Source organism: Bufo gargarizans, unplaced genomic scaffold (genome assembly GCF_014858855.1).
Source record: "Bufo gargarizans isolate SCDJY-AF-19 unplaced genomic scaffold, ASM1485885v1 fragScaff_scaffold_474_pilon, whole genome shotgun sequence".
Classification (NCBI taxonomy): Eukaryota; Metazoa; Chordata; class Amphibia; order Anura; family Bufonidae; genus Bufo; species Bufo gargarizans.
In genome coordinates, this window is record NW_025334122.1 from 162,118 (window position 1) to 187,260 (window position 25,143).

Consider the following 25,143-nt stretch of genomic DNA (forward strand, 5'->3'; position numbering starts at 1 on the left):
ATCCATAATGTCCCATAGTGGCCCCCATCATCCATAATGTCCTATAGTGGTCCCCAGCATCCATAATGTCCCATAGTGGCCCCCAGCATCCATAATGTCCTATAGTGGCCCCCAGCATCCATAATGTCCCATAGTGGCCCCCAGCATCCATAATGTCCCATAGTGGCCCCCAGCATCCATAATGTCCCATAGTGGCCCCCAGCATCCATAATGTCCCATAGTGGCCCCCAGCATCCATAATGTCCCATAGTGGCCCCCAGCATCCATAATGTCCCATAGTGGCCCCCAGCATCCATAATGTCCCATAGTGGCCCCCAGCATTCATAGTGTCCCATAGTGGCCCCCAGCATCCATAATGTCCCATAGTGGCCCCCAGCATCCATAGTGTCCCATAGTGGCCCCCAGCATCCATAGTGTCCCATAGTGGCCCCCAGCATCCATAATGTCTCATAGTGGCCCCCAGCATCCATAATGTCCCATAGTGGCCCCCAGCATCCATAATGTCCCATAGTGGCCCCCAGCATCCATAGTGTCCCATAGTGGCCCCCAGCATCCATAATGTCTCATAGTGGCCCCCAGCATCCATAATGTCCCATAGTGGCCCCCAGCATCCATAATGTCCCATAGTGGCCCCCAGCATCCATAGTGTCCCATAGTGGCCCCCAGCATCCATAATGTCCCATAGTGGCCCCCAGCATCCATAATGTCCCATAGTGGCCCCCAGCATCCATAATGTCCCATAGTGGCCCCCAGCATCCATAATGTCCCATAGTGGCCCCCAGCATCCATAATGTCCCATAGTGGCCCCCAGCATCCATAATGTCCCATAGTGGCCCCCAGCATCCATAATGTCCCATAGTGGCCCCCAGCATCCATAATGTCCCTATAGCGGCCCCCAGCATCCATAATGTCCCATAGTGGCCCCCAGCATCCATAATGTCCCATAGTGGCCCTCAGCATCCATAATGTCCCATAGTGGCCCCCAGCATCCATAATGTCCCATAGTGGCCCCCAGCATCCATAATGTCCCATAGTGGCCCCCAGCATCCATAATGTCCCATAGTGGCCCCCAGCATCCATAATGTCCCATAGTGGCCCCCAGCATCCATAATGTCCCATAGTGGCCCCCAGCATCCATAATGTCCCAGCTGATTAAACAGTCCCATTGATTTCAGGGCCAAAATTAAGACTTTTCCTATTTATTTTAAATCCAAAAAACGAAGGATTCCATCAAACTCCTTGAAGTGTAATAAATACCAAATCGTTATAACTATCCGACAACATGACCGCAGGTAGACAATGCGAAAATAATCTGCTTCTAAGCGAATCCGTGGAGAGCTTCATGAGCGCGCGGCGACCCGACACTGGTTGTCATAGCAACAGCCGCACTTTATACCATTTTAGTGCATTATCTAGTGGCGCATGCGCGGCGCGGTCACTAACGTGAAGGCAGAATCTGTATTTATTATTAACTTTATGAATTGTACGAAATCTCGAAGGTTTGTGATTGGTTATTGATTGTACAATAAGTGAAGGCGCACGGAGACTCCCGGAGCGGCCGCCGTCTGACCACGAGGTCTAGGAAAGAAGGGGCGCTACTAAGCCACCTCTAAGGGCGGTTCGCAAAAAAAACGGATGCGCAAAAAATATGGATGACATCTGTGTTCATTCCGTATTTAGCGGAACAGCCGGCCCTAATAGAACAGTCCCATCCTTGTTGGCAGTGCAGACAACAATAGGACATACGGAAACGGAACGCACACTGAGTAACTTTCGTTTTTTTGTGGACCCATTGAAGTGAATGGTTCCGTATACGGTCCGCAAAAAACAACAAAAAGAAAAAGGGACGGACATGGAATAAAATACGTCTGTGTGCATGAGCCCTCCGAGGCGGCTTGCAGCGCCCCCTTCTGTCCCAGCAGGTGTATGGCCGCCATAGCTGATCACAGGCCGGAGACACCGCTACCCGATCGCACATAATGGATCATCCCATTTACTGTATTTTCTACTTTTTAACACATAAAAATCTTCTCAAAAGTCGGGGGTCGTCTTATACGCCGGGGGTCGTCTTCTATGCCGGTATACGGCGTGCTGAAACTTACTTCCTACCAGACGGGAGTAGCTGTCCTTCTCCAGCTTCAGGGACAGGCGCCCTCTAGCTGAGCCACCGCGTGCTGCATCCCGGCAGCCCCCCCCCCCCCCGCTCTCAGAGGTTTTCTCGTGCCGGCAGTAACACAGTGGGGGGGGGGGGGGCTGGGCAGGCAGGGAGAGCGGATCATACAGTACACCGGTTCATACAGTACAGCCCCAGTATCTGCACCGGTTCATACAGTACAGGGCCAGTATCTGCACCTGTTCATACAGTACAGGGCCAGTATCTGCACCTGTTCATACAGTACAGCGCCAGTATCTGCACCTGTTCATACAGTACAGCGCCAGTATCTGCACCTGTTCATACAGCACCAGTATCTGCACCTGTTCATACAGTACAGCCCCAGTATCTGCACCTTTTCATACAGTACAGCCCCAGTATCTGCACCTGTTCATACAGTACAGCCCCAGTATCTGCACCTGTTCATACAGTACAGCCCCAGTATCTGCACCTGTTCATACAGTACAGCCCCAGTATCTGCACCTGTTCATACAGTACAGCCCCAGTATCTGCACCTGTTCATACAGTACAGCCCCAGTATCTGCACCTGTTCATACAGTACAGCCCCAGTATCTGCACCTGTTCATACAGTACAGCGCCAGTATCTGCACCTGTTCATACAGTACAGCGCCAGTATCTGCACCTGTTCATACAGTACAGCGCCAGTATCTGCACCTGTTCATACAGTACAGCGCCAGTATCTGCACCTGTTCATACAGTACAGCGCCAGTATCTGCACCTGTTCATACAGTTCATACAGTACAGCGCCAGTATCTGCACCTGCACATACAGTACAGCGCCAGTATCTGCACCTGCACATACAGTACAGCCCCAGTATCTGCACCTGCTCATACAGTACAGCCCCAGTATCTGCACCTGTTCATACAGTACAGCCCCAGTATCTGCACCTGTTCATACAGTACAGCCCCAGTATCTGCACCTGTTCATACAGTACAGCACCAGTATCTGCACCTGTTCATACAGTACAGCGCCAGTATCTGCACCTGTTCATACAGTACAGCGCCACTATCTGTACCGGTTCATACAGTGCAGCGCCAGTATCTGCACCTGTTCATACAGTACAGCGCCAGTATCTGCACCTGTTCATACAGTACAGCCCCAGTATCTGCACCTGTTCATACAGTACAGCACCAGTATCTGCACCTGTTCATACAGTACAGCACCAGTACATACAGTACAGTATACAGATGGCTAACAGTCAAGACCCCATCGTGGCTCTACCAGCAAGAAGAAAGAAATATGAAGCCAATTTCAAACTTAAAGTGTAAACTTTGCCATAGAACAGAATGACTGCGCTGCTGCTGCAAGACAATGTGGAGTAACAGAACAGATGGTTCGGGACTGGAAAGCAAATGATAAAGCATTAAAGGGTGTGCCAAGGGGTAAGTGTGCATGAAGAAGAGGCACCGCACATTGGCCAGAACTCGAAACACATGTACAGACATGGTGAATGAGCATCGGCAAAACGGTTATGTAGTGACCCGAAATAAAATCCGTATGTGTGCACTTCAGCGGCCAAATCTAACCCCGATCACAGCACGATGTACGGCCGCTGCATCCTGGTGCAGTAGATTCCTGGAGAGGCAGAATATGGCACCGGGGCAAAAGACGAAAAGTGCACAACAATCACCTGCAGACCTTGATGCCAAAGTAAATAGCGTTGGAGGAGTAGTCTCATACAGCGAGTATAGCCCAAACCCTCTATTTTAACTGAAAAGTTGGGGGTCGTCTTATACGCCGGAAAATACGGTATATGAATAAAATGTTGAGAATGAGACAAGACGTTTTATATTTGAATCCCTAATGTTAATTATGATATAATCTTAAATTTGATTCAATAAAAAGTAACTTATTTAAGGAATTTGACAGCACTCAGTTTTTGGGATTTATGATAATTGAGTATTCCTATAAGTGATTATTGTGGCTCTATTGTAGTATTGACTATTTATTTTATGCACTTATATATCACTGACATATTCCACAGCGCTGTACAGACATTCTCATCCCTTATATATCACTGACATATCCCACAGCGCTGTACAGACATTCTCATCACTTATCACTGACATATTCCACAGCGCTGTACAGACATTCTCATCACTTATATATCACTGACATATTCCACAGCGCTGTACAGACATTCTCATCCCTTATATATCACTGACATATTCCACAGCGCTGTACAGACATTCTCATCACTTATATATCACTGACATATTCCACAGCGCTGTACAGCCATTCTCATCCCTTATATATCACTGACATATTCCACAGCACTGTACAGACAATCTCATCCCTTATATATCACTGACATATTCCACAGCGCTGTACAGACATTCTCATCACTTCTATATCACTGACATATTCCACAGCGCTGTACAGATATTCTCATCACTTCTATATCACTGACATATTCCACAGCTCTGTACAGACATTCTCATCACTTCTATATCACTGACATATTCCACAGCGCTGTACAGACATTCTCATCCCTTATATATCACTGACATATTCCACAGCGCTGTACAGACATTCTCATCCCTTATATATCACTGACATATTCCACAGCGCTGTACAGACATTCTCATCCCTTATATATCACTGACATATTCCACAGCACTGTACAGACATTCTCATCCCTTATATATCACTGACATATTCCACAGCGCTGTACAGACATTGTCATCACTTATATATCACTGACATATTCCACAGCGCTGTACAGACATTCTCATCCCTTATATATCACTGACATATTCCACAGCGCTGTACAGACATTCTCATCCCTTATATATCACTGACATATTCCACAGCGCTGTACAGACATTCTCATCCCTTATATATCACTGACATATTCCACAGCGCTGTACAGACATTCTCATCCCTTATATATCACTGACATATTCCACAGCGCTGTACAGACATTGTCATCACTTATATATCACTGACATATTCCACAGCGCTGTACAGACATTGTCATCACTTATATATCACTGACATATTCCACAGCGCTGTACAGACATTCTCATCCCTTATATATCACCGACATATTCCACAGCGCTGTACAGACATTGTCATCACTTATATATCACCGACATATTCCACAGCGCTGTACAGACATTGTCATCACTTATATATCACTGACATATTCCACAGCGCTGTACAGACATTCCCATCACTTATATATCACTGACATATTCCACAGCGCTGTACAGACATTGTCATCACTTATATATCACTGACATATTCCACAGAGCTGTACAGACATTCTCATCCCTTATATATCACTGACATATTCCACAGCGCTGTACAGACATTCCCATCACTTATATATCACTGACATATTCCACAGCGCTGTACAGACATTCCCATCACTTATATATCACTGACATATTCCACAGCGCTGTACAGACATTGTCATCACTTATATATCACTGACATATTCCACAGAGCTGTACAGACATTCTCATCCCTTATATATTGCTGACATATTCCACAGCGCTGTACAGACATTCTCATCACTTATATATCACTGACATATTCCACAGCGCTGTACAGACATTCTCATCCCTTATATATCACTGACATATTCCACAGCGCTGTACAGACATTCTCATCCCTTATATATCACTGACATATTCCACAGCGCTGTACAGACATTGTCATCACTTATATATCACTGACATATTCCACAGCGCTGTACAGACATTCTCATCACTTATATATCACTGACATATTCCACAGCGCTGTACAGACATTCTCATCCCTTATATATCACTGACATATCCCACAGCGCTGTACAGACATTCTCATCACTTATATATCGCTGACATTGTCTGTATAGCGCTGTGGAATTTCTCATCCCTTATATATCACTGACATATTCCACAGCGCTGTACAGACATTCCCATCACTTATATATCACTGACATATTCCACCGCTGTACATTCTCATCCCGCTGTCCCCAGTGGAGCTCATAATCTATGTTCCCTATCAGTCTGTCTGTGGAGTGCGGGAGGGAACCGTAGAACCTGGAGGAAACCCCCACATACACAGGGAGACCATACAGACTGCATGCAGATGTTGTCCTTGGTCAGATTCAAACCCAGGACTAGAAAAGAGTAAAGCGATCTTCGATTTCTACATCCAAAGTCGCTTCACAAAAAAAAATTGTTATAATACTGTACGGAGATTCATCTATGTACAGTATTAGAATGTATGGGCTCTCATGAGCCGAAGTAAGTTATTCACGAAGTCGCGTGAGACTTAGGTGAATAACTTCGGTAATTGATTATTACAGTGGAAAACACTTCAAAACTTGGAACCAAACTCGCCTTCGGTTCTGATTGGTACCTTGGAGCGGAAGCCGAGTTCAGTTCCAAGGTTTTTCACTGTAATAATCAATTGCCAAAGTTATTCAATGAAGTCTTTTGCGACTTCGTGAATAACTTACTTCGGCTCATCGGAGCCCATACATTCTAATACTGTACATAGATGAATCTCCGTACAGTATTGACAATTTTTTTAGCGAAGCAACTTTGGATGTAGCATCCGAAATCGCTTCGCTGGTCTCTACCCAGGACCATTAAAAGAATGACCATGTGACCAGCCCCATAGGCTTTAACTGGTTATAAAAATGGCGGTGTGGCAACTTACTTTAGACGGCCATTTTTCATGTTTATGTGCATATAGGCTAAATGACATCGCACCCTACCTTCAGCTCTGTCTGCTCACGTCATCGTGGGTCCTTCTACACCACCTCCACTGCTGAGCTCAGCCTGCTGACGTAATTGAGGGCCCTTCTACACCACCTCCACTGCTGAGCTCAGCCTGCTGATGTCATCGAGGGTCCGTTTACACTACATCCACTGCTGAGCTCAGTCTGCTGACGTAATTGAGGGCCCTTCTACACCACCTCCACTGCTGAGCTCAGCCTGCTGACGTAATTGAGGGCCCTTCTACACCACCTCCACTGCTGAGCTCAGCCTGCTGATGTCATCGAGGGTCCGTTTACACTACATCCACTGCTGAGCTCAGTCTGCTGACGTTATTGAGGGTCCTTCAACACCACCTCCACTGCTGAGCTCAGCCTTCTAATGTCATTGAGGGTCCTTCTACACCACCTCCACTGCTGAGCTCAGTCTGCTGACGTCATCGAGGGTCCTTCTACACCACCTCCACTGCTGAGCTCAGCCTGCTGACGTCATCGAGGGTCCTTCTACACCACCTCCACTGCTGAGCTCAGCCTGCTGACGTCATCGAGGGTCCTTCTACACCACCTCCACTGTTGAGCTCAGCCTGCTGATGTCATCCAGGGTCCTTCTACACCACCTCCACTACTGAGCTCAGCCTGCTGATGTCATCGAGGGTCCGTTTACACTACATCCACTGCTGAGCTCAGTCTGCTGACGTCATCGAGGGTCCATTTAGACTACATCCACTGCTGAGCTCAGCCTGCTGATGTCATCCAGGGTCCGTTTACCCTACATCCACTGCTGAGCTCAGTCTGCTGACGTCATCGAGGGTCCGTTTACACTACATCCACTGCTGAGCTCAGTCTGCTGATGTCATCCAGGGTCCGTTTACACTACATCCACTGCTGAGCTCAGCCTGCTGACGTCATCGAGGGTCCGTTTACACTACATCCACTGCTGAGCTCAGCCTGCTGATGTCATCCAGGGTCCGTTTACACTACATCCACTGCTGAGCTCAGCCTGCTGACGTCATCGAGGGTCCGTTTACACTACATCCACTGCTGAGCTCAGCCTGCTGACGTCATTGAGGGTCCTTCTACACTACATCCACTGCTGAGCTCAGCCTGCTGACATCAAGGGTCCTTCAGCAATGGAGTTTAAACATAACTGCAGACAGAGGACACTGAAAGAGCAAGTCCAGAGCACCCCCACTCCAATGATTATGTTAGTGGAAAGTGGGGGTGAACTCTCCCTCCACTGGTGCCACCCCCGGCACATGCCATCAGGTGCTTAGTAGTAAATGCTGCCCTGGCAGCTGAGCTAAATGGTAAAGTGGGGAGCGGACGGCCCATCTACACGGGCAGCTGAGAGTAGGACATACCTCAGCCATTCCAGGACCGCAGGACAGCCACCGAAATCTGGGACGGTTGGGAGGTAAGTTTGTAGGATCCCTATTTTTTTTTTTTTCAATTGTGGTTCTCCTGTCAATGTCTGCGCCCGTTCCCTGAGTTCATTAAGTAGTTTAGTTTTTTGCTCCCACTTTTATACCTGAAGGAGGATACCCACGAACCTCAGGGCACATAAACCAACGACTGGGAGACCTCCTCACACATGGCCAAAGCATCAGCTTCCCTGACCGGACCTGGACTCATACATGGAAGTCAGACACGAGAACGTCAAACCTGCCATAACCTTATAACACGTTGGTAGCATGCAGTCACCCCGGCAGCCTCACATTAAGGGCTCATTCACACGACCATATGTATTTTGCGGTCCCCAAAACAAGGATCCACGGACGTCCTTGTTACATACATTTTTTTTTGATCCATTGTAGCAATGCATGTGTTGTCTGCAAAACGGACAAGAATAGGACATTCTATTTTTTGGGCGGAATGGACTTGCGGACATACGGACATGGAATGCACACTGAGTCATTTCTGCTTTTTTGCAGACCAATTGAAATGAATGGATCAGCATATGGGCCACAAAAAAAGCGGAACGCACAAAAAATAAGTTTGTGTGCATGAGCCCTAATAAACTGGAACACCGGTCTCACTAAACTTCTCAGACCCGGTGCCTCGGAGGCCTCGCACTACGGAAAAGCAACAGTGAAATCTAAGGTGACAATGACCTGGCGCCATAATCAGTAAAACGGTGCATATTTACCACATAGTGTAAGGTGCAGAGACCCAGGTCAGCGCCGTATTCTCCCGGGGGACACAAGGCCGTGCGCTCTTATGGCCCTAGCACCGTCTGTATTGTAGGTCAGGGACTATTCTGCTATTCTTACCTTATAGTCCCGTTGTATTATGTACAATCAGATCATCCGGGATCTATTGGATTTCTTATGATTACAGTAGGAGATGTGTATATCATGGTAATGCTGGGGTGGCACGCGCACGTTATCAAGTTGTCACCGATCACGTTTTTTGTTAGGTGTTATATGGTGTTATTATGTGACTTCATCGCATAATGATATTCACAATATCGCGAGACCTTGAGCGACTTTCTTGAATGCTAAGGCACTGCGTGGCACATATATTACATGGATGCTGCCATTACAGGGGTAACATTAACCCCTTCCAGCCTGGGCGACTTTCCATTTTTTCATTTTTTACTTTCAGCCTTCCCAAACCCATAACTTTTTTATTATTCCATTTACGTACCTGCATGACGGCTTGTTTTTACTAATGGCACCATTTACGATTGCATAGAATGTAGTGGGAAGCAGGAAACAATTCCAAATGGGTGGAATTATAAAAAAAAAATAAAAAATCCACCATAGTTTTATGGGTTTTGTATTTACAGCGTTCCCTATGAGATAAAAATGACCTGTTCTCTTCATTCTCCGGGTCAGTACGATTACAGTGATACCACATTTATATAGTTTTATGGGTTTTTTGTTTACAATGTTCCCTATGAGATAAAACTGACCTGTCCTCTTCATTCTCTGGGTCAGTACGATTACAGCGATACCACATTTATATAGTTTTTTGGGTTTTGTGTTTACAGCGTTCCCTATGAGATAAAACTAACCTGTTCTCTTCATTCTCCGGGTCAGTACGATTACAGAGATACCACATTTATGTAGTTTTATGGGTTTTGTGTTTACAGCGTTCCCTATGAGATAAAACTGACCTGTTCTCCTCATTCTCCGGTCAGTACGATTACAGAGATACCACATTTATATAGTTTATAGGTTTTGTATTTACAGCGTTCCCTATGAGATAAAACTGACCTGTTCTCCTCATTCTCCGGGTCAGTACAATTACAGAGATACCACATTTATATAGTTTTATGGGTTTTGTTTTACAGCGTTCCCTATGAGATAAAACTGACCTGTTCTCTTCATTCTCCGGTCAGTACGATTACAGTGATACCACATTTATATAGTTTATGGGTTTTGTATTTACAGCGTTCCCTATGAGATAAAACTGACCTGTTCTCTTCATTCTCCAGGTCAGTACGATTACAGCGATACCACATTTATATAGTTTTATGGGTTTTGTTTTTACAGCGTTCCCTATGAGATAAAACTGACCTGTTCTCTTCACTCTCCGGGTCAGTACGATTACAGTGATACCACATTTATATAGTTTTATGGGTTTTGTATTTACAGCGTTCCCTATGAGATAAAACTGACCTGTTCCCTTCATTCTCCGGGTCAGTACGATTACAGTGATACCACATTTATATAGTTTTATGGGTTTTGTATTTACAGCGTTCCCTATGAGATAAAACTGACCTGTTCCCTTCATTCTCCGGGTCAGTACGATTACAGTGATGCCACATTTATATAGTTTTATGGGTTTTGTATTTACAGCGTTCCCTATGAGATAAAACTGACCTGTTCCCTTCATTCTCCGGGTCAGTACGATTACAGCGATACCACATTTATATAGTTTTATGGGTTTTGTATTTACAGCGTTCCCTATGAGATAAAACTGACCTGTTCTCTTTATTCTCCGGGTCAGTACGATTACAGTGATGCCACATTTATATAGTTTTATGGGTTTTGTGTTTACAGCGTTCCCTATGAGATAAAACTGACCTGTTCTCCTCATTCTCCGGTCAGTACGATTACAGAGATACCACATTTATATAGTTTATAGGTTTTGTATTTACAGCGTTCCCTATGAGATAAAACTGACCTGTTCTCCTCATTCTCCGGTCAGTACGATTACAGAGATACCACATTTATATAGTTTTATGGGTTTTGTGTTTACAGCGTTCCCTATGAGATAAAACTGACCTGTTCTCCTCATTCTCCGGTCAGTACGATTACAGAGATACCACATTTATATAGTTTTATGGGTTTTGTGTTTACAGCGTTCCCTATGAGATAAAACTGACCTGTTCTCCTCATTCTCCGGTCAGTACGATTACAGAGATACCACATTTATATAGTTTATGGGTTTTGTGTTTACAGCGTTACCTATGAGATAAAACTGACCTGTTCTCCTCATTCTCCGGTCAGTACGATTACAGTGATACCACATTTATATAGTTTTATGGGGTTTGTTCTTACAGTGTTCCCTATGAGATAAAACTGTCCTGTTCTCTTCATTCTCCGGGTCAGTACGATTACAGAGATACCACATTTATATAGTTTTATGGGTTTTGTGTTTACAGCGTTCCCTATGAGATAAAACTGACCTGTTCTCCTCATTCTCCGGTCAGTACGATTACAGCGATATCACATTTATATAGTTTTATGGGTTTTGTATTTACAGCGTTCCCTATGAGATAAAACTGACCTGTTCCCTTCATTCTCCGGGTCAGTACGATTACAGTGATACCACATTTATATAGTTTTATGGGTTTTGTATTTACAGCGTTCCCTATGAGATAAAACTGACCTGTTCTCTTCATTCTCCGGGTCAGTACGATTACAGTGATACCACATTTATATAGTTTATGGGTTTTGGGTTTACAGCGTTCCCTATGAGATAAAACTGTCCTGTTCTCCTCATTCTCCGGGTCAGTACGATTACAGTGATACCACATTTATATAGTTTTATGGGTTTTGTATTTACAGCGTTCCCTATGAGATAAAACTGACCTGTTCTCTTCATTCTCCGGGTCAGTACGATTACAGTGATACCACATTTATATAGTTTATGGGTTTTGGGTTTACAGCGTTCCCTATGAGATAAAACTGACCTGTTCCCTTCATTCTCCGGGTCAGTACGATTACAGAGATACCACATTTATATAGTTTTATGGGTTTTGTATTTACAGCGTTCCCTATGAGATAAAACTGATCTGTTCAGTTCATTCTCTGGGTCAGTACGATTACAGCGATACCACATTTATATAGTTTTTCTTGAGTTTTAATACTAAAAAAAAACATTGTAATAAACAAATTTTTTCTTTGCATCGCCATATTCAGACCCCCATAACTTATTTTGATATGCATGGAGCTATGTCAGGGTTCTTGTTATTGCCGGGCAATCTGTACTTTTCATTGATGCCATTTTTTTTTATTACTTTTTATTTAAATTATGTGGAAAGAGAAACAACCAAAAAATGGCAAATCATTAGATTTAACTTTTTTCTGTATGGGATAAATATTTTTATATTTTAATAGAACGGTGATTTTGCATGTAGAAATGCCCTTGTTTAATTGTTTATGTATTTGAATTTTTATTTTGGGGAAATGATTTGAAATTTTTTATATATATTTTTAAAATCTTTTTTTTCTTTTTTCTTTTATTCTTTACACTTTTTATAACATTAGATTGGTTTTCTTGTAGACCCCTGCGCATTAGCATTGGAGTCTATGGGGATTACACTATAACAGTCAGTTATCAGATACATGCCAATTTTGGGCATATATCTGGTGCAGATGGCTACGCAAAGGTTAATTGCGCTGCAATCCGCGATTTTTCCACGCTTACACCAGGGTTAAAAAAGTGGGCGGGGAAGGGGACGGGCAGCCTCTCATCATTTCCTTCACCTGTTTGAGGTGTAGAAAATGGTCTAAATCTACACCACAAAGGGTTCTGTCTTACATTTAGACCAGCGGTGGATACACGGAAGTTATGTAGAGGACTGCGCCGCCAGCGCACAGGGTACACCAGTATTAAAAAATTACCCCTATGTTACTATGGAGCCCTACCACAGGAAGATGAAGAACGGCCAATGAGAATTGGGTGAATAGGAACCTGTCCATCCAGAGCTCACTCTGCAACCCAGTTTTATCTCCTGTGGTGTCTATTAGGTCCAAAGTGGACATCCCGACCTAGAGAAGACCAGCTCTTCCATCTATGCTGTGACATATTCCTGGAGAAGACAATCCGGACAGAAACAGAATGCCACCATCCTGAGTCGCATGATCTGTAGAATAGCACCTTCTGATGGTCATCCATAGAAGTGCACCTTATAAAGTAGAGGGACATTGGGAGCAGCCAGCACAAGATCTAGGGCCGGTGCCCTTCCCATCGACTGACTTCTTAAAACAACAGCAACAAAAAACAACCCCCCCCCCCGACCCCCTTATAATGGTCCCTAAACCTTCCCCCTTATTAACCTCACTAGCCAATCACTCACAAGCCCGGCTCAGTTTAACTCTTCCTTCTGCCTATCCTTCACAGTCCCCAACACTCTTGCTACCTGCTTCGGGGCCACTGAGAAGGTTCCCAGTAACCACTTCAACCAGGGGCTCAGTCGCACCGCATATAAACACTTCTGCAGACAAGGTCATATAATCTACTGGCATTTATTAAAAAATCAAGATCAAGTGCAAGCAGATAAAGTGCAAATTAATAAAACCTCTAAAAAGTCTGATATTTACAATAAAAACATGAGGAGGAAGATTAGTAGACCGTGGATGGAGATCAGCATCACCCAGGGGAACAGGAAGACCTCTAGATTAGCAGGCTCATGAGTGATCACTCCAGGAGGTCACCCATCATCTCCCTGATCCATCATGGTATGAGCTGCTCAGCTAGTAACAGGGCACCCCATAACCAATATTATTCTGCTTGAAGTGGGGTACAGAACCTGCACCTTAACCATTTTATGGACACCACACACATGGAGCAGACCTCACATCTGAAGAGTGACCCAATGACCAAAGGTTCAAAATATTTCCAAACTACTAAAATACTTTAAACATATTTACAAAAGCTTTCTGCCCTCAAAATGACAGAAAAAGTGATAGATCCCTTCCCACCCCAGAAGGACAGCAGTCACATGTCATAGGTCCCTCCTTCTAGAAGGACAGTGGTCACAGGTTATCGGATCACCCTTCTAGAAGGACAGCAGTTACATGTCATATGTCCCCCTTCCTAAAAAGAACACTGGTCACACATCATATGTCCCCCTTCCTAAAAAGAACACTGTTCACACATCATAGGTCCCTCCTCCTAGAAGAAGGACATCAGTCACACATCATAGGTCCCTCCTCCTAGAAGGACATCAGTCACACATCATAGGTCCCTCCTCCTAGAAGGACATCAGTCACACATCATAGGTCCCTCCTCCTAGAAGAAGGACATCAGTCACACATCATAGGTCCCTCCTCCTAGAAGAAGGACATCAGTCACACATCATAGGTCCCTCCTCCTAGAAGAAGGACATCAGTCACACATCATAGGTCCCTCCTCCTAGAAGAAGGACATCAGTCACACATCATAGGTCCCTCCTCCTGGAAGAACGACATCAGTCACACATCATAGGTCCCTCCTCCTAGAAGAAGAACATCAGTCACACATCATAGGTCCCTCCTCCTAGAAGGACATCAGTCACACATCATAGGTCCCTCCTCCTAGAAGAAGAACATCAGTCACACATCATAGGTCCCTCCTCCTAGAAGGACATCAGTCACACATCATAGGTCCCTCCTCCTAGAAGAAGGACATCAGTCACACATCATAGGTCCCTCCTCCTAGAAGAAGGACATCAGTCACACATCATAGGTCCCTCCTCCTAGAAGAAGGACATCAGTCACACATCATAGGTCCCTCCTCCTGGAAGAACGACATCAGTCACACATCATAGGTCCCTCCTCTTAGAAGAAGGACATCAGTCACACATTATAGGTCCCTCCTCCTGGAAGAACGACATCAGTCACATATCATAGGTCCCTCCTCCTAGAAGGACATCAGTCACACATCATAGGTCTCTCCTCCAAGGACAGCGGTCACACATAGGTCCCTCTTCCTAGGAGGACAGCGGTCAAACGCTGTAGGTCCCTCCTTCAAGGACAGCGGTTACACCCCATAGGTCCCTCCTCTTAGGACAGCAGTCAACCCCATAGGTCCCTCCTCTTAGGACAGCAGTCACACATCATAGGTCCCTCCTCCTAGAAGGACAACGGTCACACATCATAGGACCTTAAATCCTAGAAAGATAGTGGTCACACGTCATGGGTCCCTGCTAAAAGGACAATGGCCACATGTCATAGGGTTCCCCTTCTAGAAGGACAGCAGTAACAAATCATAGGTCCCCCAATCCTGGAAGGACAGTCACACATCATGGGTCATTCTTCCTAGGAAGACAGCAGTCATATTTCAGGGTCCCTCATTACTAGAAGGACAATGGTCACATGTCACAGGGTCCCTCTTCCAGAAGGATAGCGTTTACAAGTCATTGACCATGTCATGTGTATGACAGTTCCAGGTCTAGACCACTACAGTGGCACGGTGGAGACCTAGCTATTGTACAAGCTTTGTAGAAATACAACCATTGCATCCAAGATCCAGAAATATTAGACGTTCATATTGCACCAAATTCTCAGCTGTCAGAAAAAAATAAAATTCAAATTAACGAGCAAGTTTTTTGTGCCAAATCCTGAAGACTCATCATCAACAAGGAGGGAAGCTCTCCTCATTGCCTGAATTACAGCAGAGCCGGTCACTATGTGCAGTCATGGTCACTATTCACACCCAGTGGTCATTATTGTTTGGCGCACAACCCCATGGAGACATCTGTCATATGTGGAGGTCCGCAGTACACAACATGGTATTACAGGAGACTTTGCCCTGGGCACGGACTGCTGGGGTTCGACAAGCATTGACTCAGGAAGGCCGGGTGAACCAGATCTCCTGGGTGACTCGTCAGAACATCAAATACACTTTTGTTGGGTGGTACAACCCTCAACATGCTGTCAAGATCCAGTGTGGGGGTTGAGCACGGCTGCTCAGGCCTAGGGTTGGCTGTTTGTGGCAGGACTCCCCAATACGGAGGAGTCATGTACGGGGAGGGCCCATAGTTAAAGTAGGTATACTGGGGAAAAGGGAAGAAGGGGAGAGCATTGGGGGGGGCCACCACGTTCGGCTGTACACACTTTGTGTAAGATGTTGGCAAATCTGAGGGAATACATGAGGCTTTAGTTGGGGGTCCACATGGAGAAGACCTGTCAGTACTTGAATCTGAACTACCACTACTCTCATCTTCTCTTTTACATTTTAGGACTCTTCGTGGAGGAGTCCTTGGTACCTCCCTAGAATGTTCAGGATTCTCGTCACAGCTGAGAGGAGACATGGTGGAAAGACTGGTGCTGGACGATGAGTAGATTGAGTGATTGGTGGGAAGGCTGGGGCTACTGGAGCTCTTGAGGGAGTACGAGGAGTCATACAGACGGGGGCTGGGAGCCCACACATTGTTGGTCAGGGAGTGGTCTTGTTTTTGATTCTCCACAGTCTTTGAAGCATCTGGAAGATCAACCTCTTGGAGATCATGAAGCAAAGATTCAATCATGAAAGAGCTGTTGAGTTTGCCTGCTGTATGGAGATGAGCGTCTTCGCTCACAGAGCTGGCACTGGAGTAGTTACTGCTAGGCATCTGTTGGTAGAGGTGCCCACTGCCACCATACTTGTAATTATGCAGAATGTATGGAGACAAGTCCTGGACAAAGTTCTCTGTTCCATGCCGAGCCATGACAGTGTTCTGCAGCTTCATGGCTTCCAGAGGGATCCGGCTCACGTCCACCGTCCAGAAATTTCCTTTGGCCTGAGGCTTTCCGGGGTCCTTCAGCACCTGCAAGAAAGTCATGAAGGCATATCATATCCTTATGAGGAAGACTCCAAACATACATCGAATGGTCTGCACAAGAACCAAGGCGGGGGTCCTGTGGGCCACGTGGGCTATGAGGACAGAGGAAGACCATGTCTGGGGCCACTCATTCTGTGGATGGGGCCAGGACTATAGCTAGCCTCACATATTAAGTGACTGTTGGTGAAGCTCCCAATTTCAGTACAATAATCCGGCTACGAATGTCTGGATGGTCTTCGGGGATCGTCCAAGTGAATGGCAACAAAAACAATCTACACCTGAGGGGACATTTACCAAGCAGCACCCTTCAGAGTATGCAGCATCCATACAGGTGGGACCGGGGGAGACGCACTGCGCAGCGTCCATACAGGCGGGACCGGGGGAGACGCACTGCGCAGCGTCCATACACACGGGACAGGGGAAGCTGCACTGCGCAGCGTCCATACACACAGGACAGGGGGAGCTGTACTGCGCAGCGTCCATACACACAGGACAGGGGAGCTGTACTGCGCAGCGTCCATACACACAGGACAGGGAGGAGCTGTACTGCGCAGCGTCCATACACACAGGACAGAGGGGGAGCTGTACTGCGCAGCGTCCATACACACAGGACAGAGGGGGAGCTGTACTGCGCAGCGTCCATACACACAGGACAGGGAGGAGCTGTACTGCGCAGCGTCCATACACACAGGACAGAGGGGGAGCTGTACTGCGCAGCGTCCATACACACAGGACAGGGAGGAGCTGTACTGCGCAGCGTCCATACACACAGGACCGGGGGAGCTGTACTGCGCAGTGTCCATACACACAGGACAGGGGGAGCTGTACTGTGCAGTGTCCATACACACAGGACAGGGAGGAGCTGTACTGTACAGCGTCCATACACACAGGACAGGGAGGAGCTGTACTGCGCAGCGTCCATACACACAGGACAGGGGGAGCTGAACTGCGCAGCGTCCATACACACAGGACAGGGAGGAGCTGTACTGCGCAGTGTCCATACACACAGGACAGGGAGGAGCTGTACTGCGCAGTGTCCATACACACAGGACAGGGGGAGCTGTACTGCGCAGCGTCCATACACACAGGACCGGGGTAGCTGTACTGCGCAGTGTCCATACACACAGGACAGGGGGAGCTGTACTGTGCAGCGTCCATACACACAGGACAGGGAGGAGCTGCACTGCGCAGCGTCCATACACACAGGACAGGGGGAGCTGTACTGTGCAGTGTCCATACACACAGGACAGGGGGAGCTGTACTGCGCAGTGTCCATACACACAGGACAGAGGGGAGCTGTACTGTGCAGCGTCCATACACACAGGACAGGGGGAGCTGTACTGTGCAGCGTCCATACACACAGGACAGGGGGAGCTGTACTGCGCAGTGTCCATACACACAGGACAGGGGGAGCTGTACTGCGCAGCGTCCATACACACAGGACAGGGGGAGCTGTACTGTGCAGTGTCCATACACACAGGACAGGGGGAGCTGTACTGCGCAGCGTCCATACACACAGGACAGGGAGGAGCTGTACTGCGCAGCGTCCATACACACAGGACAGGGAGGAGCTGTACTGCGCAGTGTCCATACACACAGGACAGGGGGAGCTGTACTGCGCAGCGTCCATACACACAGGACAGGGGGAGCTGTACTGCGCAGCGTCCATACACACAGGACAGGGGGAGCTGTACTGCGCAGCATCCATACACACAGGACAGGGGGAGCTGTACTGCGCAGTGTCCATACACACAGGACAGGGGGAGCTGTACTGCGCAGCGCCCATACACACAGGACAGGGGGAGCTGTACTGCGCAGCGCCCATACACACAGGACAGGGGGAGCTGTACTGCGCAGTGTCCATACACACAGGACAGGGGGAGCTGTACTGCGCAGTGTCCATAGACACAGGACAGGGGGAGCTGTACTGTGCAGCGTCCATACACACAGGACAGGGGGAGCTGTACTGCGCAGCGTCCATACACACAGGACAGGGAGGAGCTGTACTGCGCAGTGTCCATACACACAGAACAGGGGGAGCTGTACTGCGCAGCGTCCATACACACAGGACAGGGGGAGCTGTACTGCGCAGCGCCCATACACACAGGACAGGGGGAGCTGTACTGCGCAGTGTCCATACACACAGGACAGGGGGAGCTGTACTGCGCAGTGTCCATAGACACAGGACAGGGGGAGCTGTACTGTGCAGCGTCCATACACACAGGACAGGGGGAGCTGTACTGCGCAGCGTCCATACACACAGGACAGGGAGGAGCTGTACTGCGCAGCGACCATACACACAGGACAGGGGGAGCTGTACTGCGCAGTGTCCATACACACAGGACAGGGGGAGCTGTACTGCGCAGCGTCCATACACACAGGACAGGGGGAGCTGTACTGCGCAGCGTCCATACACACAGGACAGGGGGAGCTGTACTGCGCAGCATCCATACACACAGGACAGGGGGAGCTGTACTGCGCAGCATCCATACACACAGGACAGGGGGAGCTGTACTGCGCAGCGTCCATACACACAGGACAGGAGGAGCTGTACTGCGCAGCGTCCATACACACAGGACCGGGGGAGCTGTACTGCGCAGTGTCCATACACACAGGACCGGGGGAGCTGTACTGCGCAGCATCCATACACACAGGACAGGGGGAGCTGTACTGTGCAGCGTCCATACACACAGGACAGGGGGAGCTGTACTGCGCAGCGCCCATACACACAGGACAGGGGGAGCTGTACTGCGCAGCATCCATACACACAGGACAGGGGGAGCTGTACTGCGCAGCGTCCATACACACAGGACAGGAGGAGCTGTACTGTACCTTCCTGAAGCAGTCGTTGGAGGACAGGTTGTGGCGCACAGAGTCCTTCCATCCGATATAATCTCCTTTAAAGAACGGGAACAGAATTTCAATACTTTTCAGAATCTGAGAGAGAAATTAAAGGGTTAATGTAAGGGGGGTGCCGAATATCATCAAAAAACACCTAAACAATGATCCATATACCGCAGCTCCGGGAGAAGCCGCAAACCACAAGGGAGGGAGAGGGGGTGAAGTGCACCAAAACTGCAGAACACAGGGGAGACGCGTGTCCTGAGGGAGCAGATATACCGTATATGCCCCAGATACGCCGTATACATCACCTACACTATAATACACGCACCAGATACACCATATACTACACACTCCATATACACCGCACACACCACATATACTATAATCCGCACACACCACATATACTATAATCCGCACACACCACATATACTATAATCCGCACACACCACATATACTATAATCCGCACACACCAGATACACCGCACACACCACATATACTATTATCCGCACACACCAGATACACCGCACACACCACATATACTATAATCCGCACACAGCAGATACACCGCAGACACCACATATACTATAATCCGCACACAGCAGATACACCGCACACACCACATATACTATAATCCGCACACACCAGATACACCGCAGACACCACATATACTATAATCCGCACACAGCAGATACACCGCACACACCACATATACTATAATCCGCACACACCAGATACACCGCAGACACCACATATACTATAATCCGCACACACCAGATACACTGCAGACACCACATATACTATAATCCGCACACAGCAGATACACCGCAGACACCACAATATACTATAATCCCGCACACACCAGATACAACCGCAGACACCACATATACTATAATCCGCACACACCAGATACACCGCAGACACCACATATACTATAATCCGCACACACCAGATACACCGCAGACACCACATATACTATAATCCGCACACACCAGATACACCGCAGACACCACATATACTATAATCCGCACACAGCAGATACACTGCACACACCACATATACTATAATCCGCACACACCAGATACACCGCAGACACCACATATACTATAATCCGCACACAGCAGATACACCGCACACACCACATATACTATAATCCGCACACACCAGATACACCGCACACACCAGATACACCGCACACACCACATATACTATAATCCGCACACCAGATACCGCACACCAGATAACACCGCACACACCACATATACTATAATCCGCACACACCAGATACACCGCAGACACACAATATACTATAATCCGCACACAGCAGATACACCGCACACACCACATATACATAATCCGCAACACAGACACCGCACACCACCAGATACACCGCACACACCACATATACTATAATCCGCACACACCAGATACACCGCACACACCACATATACTATAATCCGCACACACCAGATACACCGCACACACCACATATACTATAATCCGCACACACCAGATACACCGCACACACCACATATACTATAATCCGCACACACCAGATACACCGCACACACCACATATACTATAATCCGCACACAGCAGATACACCGCACACACCACATATACTATAATCCGCACACACCAGATACACCGCAGACACCACATATACTATAATCCGCACACACCAGATACACCGCAGACACCACATATACTATAATCCGCACACACCAGATACACCGCAGACACCACATATACTATAATCCGCACACACCAGATATACTATAATCAGCACACAGCAGATACACCGCACACACCACATATACTATAATCCGCACACACCAGATACACCGCAGACACCACATATACTATAATCCGCACACAGCAGGTACACCGCACACACCACATATACTATAATCCGCACACACCAGATACACCGCACACACCACATATACTATAATCCGCACACAGCACATACACCGCACACACCACATATACTATTATCCGCACACACCAGATACACCGCACACACCACATATACTATAATCCGCACACACCAGATACACCGCACACACCACATATACTATAATCCGCACACACCAGATACACCGCAGACACCACATATACTATAATCCGCACACACCAGATACACCGCAGACACCACATATACTATAATCCGCACACACCAGATACACCGCAGACACCACATATACTATAATCCGCACACACCAGATACACTGCACACACCACATATACTATAATCCGCACACACCAGATACACCGCAGACACCACATATACTATAATCCACACTCCATATACACCGCACACACCACATATACTATAATCCGCACACACCAGATACACTGCACACACCACATATACTATAATCCGCACACACCAGATACACCGCAGACACCACATATACTATAATCCGCACACACCCAGATACACCGCAGACACCACATATACTATAATCCGCACCACACCAGATACACCGCACACACCACATATACTATAATCCGCACACACCATTATACTATAATCCGCACACAGCAGACTACACCGCAGACACCACATATACTAATAATCCGCCACACACCAGATACACCGCAGACACCCACATATACTATAATCCGCACACACCAGATACACCGCACACCCCAACATATACTATAATCCGCACACAGCAGGTACACCGCACACACCCACATATACTATAATCCGCACACACCAGATACACCGCAGACACCACATATACTATAATCCGCACACACCAGATACACTGCACACACCACATATACTATAATCCGCACCACACCAGATACACCGCAGACACCACATATACTATAATCCACACTCCATATACACCGCACCACCCACATATACTATAATCCGCACCACAGCAGGTACACCGCACACACCACATATACTATAATCCTCACACACCAGGTACACCAGCACACACCACATATACTAGTATCCGCACACAACCAGATACACCCACGACACCATATACTATAATCCGCACACACCAGATACACCGCACACACCACATATACTATAATCCGCACACACCAGATACACCGCACACAACCACATATACTATAATCCTCACACACCAGATACACCGCACAACACCACATATACGATAATCCGCACACAGCAGGTACACCGCACACACACATATACTATAATCCGCACACACCAGATACACCGCACACACCACATATACTATTATCCGCACACACCAGATACACCGCACACACCACATATACTATAATCCGCACACACCATATACACCGCACACACCACATATACTATAATCCGCACACACCAGATACACCGCAGACACCACATATACTATAATCCGCACACACCAGATACACTGCACACACCACATATACTATAATCCGCACACACCAGATACACCGCAGACACCACATATACTATAATCCGCACACACCAGATACACCGCACACACCACATATACTATAATCCGCACACACCAGATACACCGCACACACCACATATACTATAATCCGCACACAGCAGGTACACCGCACACACCACATATACTATAATCCGCACACACCAGATACACCGCAGACACCACATATACTATAATCCGCACACACCAGATACACCGCACACACCACATATACTATAATCCGCACACACCAGATATACTATAATCCGCACACAGCAGATACACCGCACACACCACATATACTATAATCCGCACACACCAGATACACCGCAGACACCACATATACTATAATCCGCACACACCAGATACACCGCACACACCACATATACTATAATCCGCACACAGCAGGTACACCGCACACACCACATATACTATAATCCGCACACACCAGATACACCGCAGACACCACATATACTATAATCCGCACACACCAGATACACTGCACACACCACATATACTATAATCCGCACACACCAGATACACCGCAGACACCACATATACTATAATCCACACTCCATATACACCGCACACACCACATATACTATAATCCGCACACAGCAGGTACACCGCACACACCACATATACTATAATCCGCACACACCAGGTACACCGCACACACCACATATACTATTATCCGCACACACCAGATACACCACAGACACCACATATACTATAATCCGCACACACCAGATACACCGCACACACCACATATACTATAATCCGCACACACCAGATACACCGCACACACCACATATACTATAATCCGCACACACCAGATACACCGCACACACCACATATACTATAATCCGCACACAGCAGGTACACCGCACACACCACATATACTATAATCCGCACACACCAGATACACCGCACACACCACATATACTATTATCCGCACACACCAGATACACCGCACACACCACATATACTATAATCCGCACACACCATATACACCGCACACACCACATATACTATAATCCGCACACACCAGATACACCGCAGACACCACATATACTATAATCCGCACACACCATATACACCGCACACACCACATATACTATAATCCGCACACACCAGATACACCGCAGACACCACATATACTATAATCCGCACACACCAGATACACCGCACACACCACATATACTATAATCCGCACACACCAGATACACCGCACACACCACATATACTATAATCCGCACACAGCAGGTACACCGCACACACCACATATACTATAATCCGCACACACCAGATACACCGCAGACACCACATATACTATAATCCGCACACACCAGATACACCGCAGACACCACATATACTATAATCCGCACACACCAGATACACTGCACACACCACATATACTATAATCCGCACACACCAGATACACCGCAGACACCACATATACTATAATCCACACTCCATATACACCGCACACACCACATATACTATAATCCGCACACACCAGATACACCGCACACACCACATATACTATAATCCGCACACACCAGGTACACCGCACACACCACATATACTATTATCCGCACACCCAGATACACCACAGACACCACATATACTATAATCCGCACACACCAGATACACCGCACACACCACATATACTATAATCCGCACACACCAGATACACCGCACACACCACATATACTATAATCCGCACACACCAGATACACCGCACACACCACATATACTATAATCCGCACACAGCAGGTACACCGCACACACCACATATACTATAATCCGCACACACCAGATACACCGCACACACCACATATACTATTATCCGCACACACCAGATACACCGCACACACCACATATACTATAATCCGCACACACCAGATACACCGCAGACACCACATATACTATAATCCGCACACACCAGATACACCGCAGACACCAATATACTATAATCCGCACACACCAGATACACCGCAGACACCACAT

At 47.1% G+C, this 25,143-nt stretch overlaps 1 protein-coding gene across 1 annotated transcript in view; it reads right to left on the minus strand.

Moving 5' to 3' along the window:
• LOC122922561 (forkhead box protein H1-like) overlaps nucleotides 1-19,809 on the minus strand; it is a gene marked incomplete at its 5' end in the record, with an annotated part of 45,990 nt that extends 26,181 nt beyond the window's left edge. Inside the window, 2 exons of the mRNA XM_044273207.1 lie at nucleotides 15,842-16,851; nucleotides 19,699-19,809. Of these exons, the coding sequence (XP_044129142.1) occupies nucleotides 15,842-16,851; nucleotides 19,699-19,809 (1,121 nt within the window). The remainder of the gene's footprint in view (nucleotides 1-15,841; nucleotides 16,852-19,698) is intronic.
• Between the last annotated feature and the right edge of the window lie 5,334 nt (nucleotides 19,810-25,143).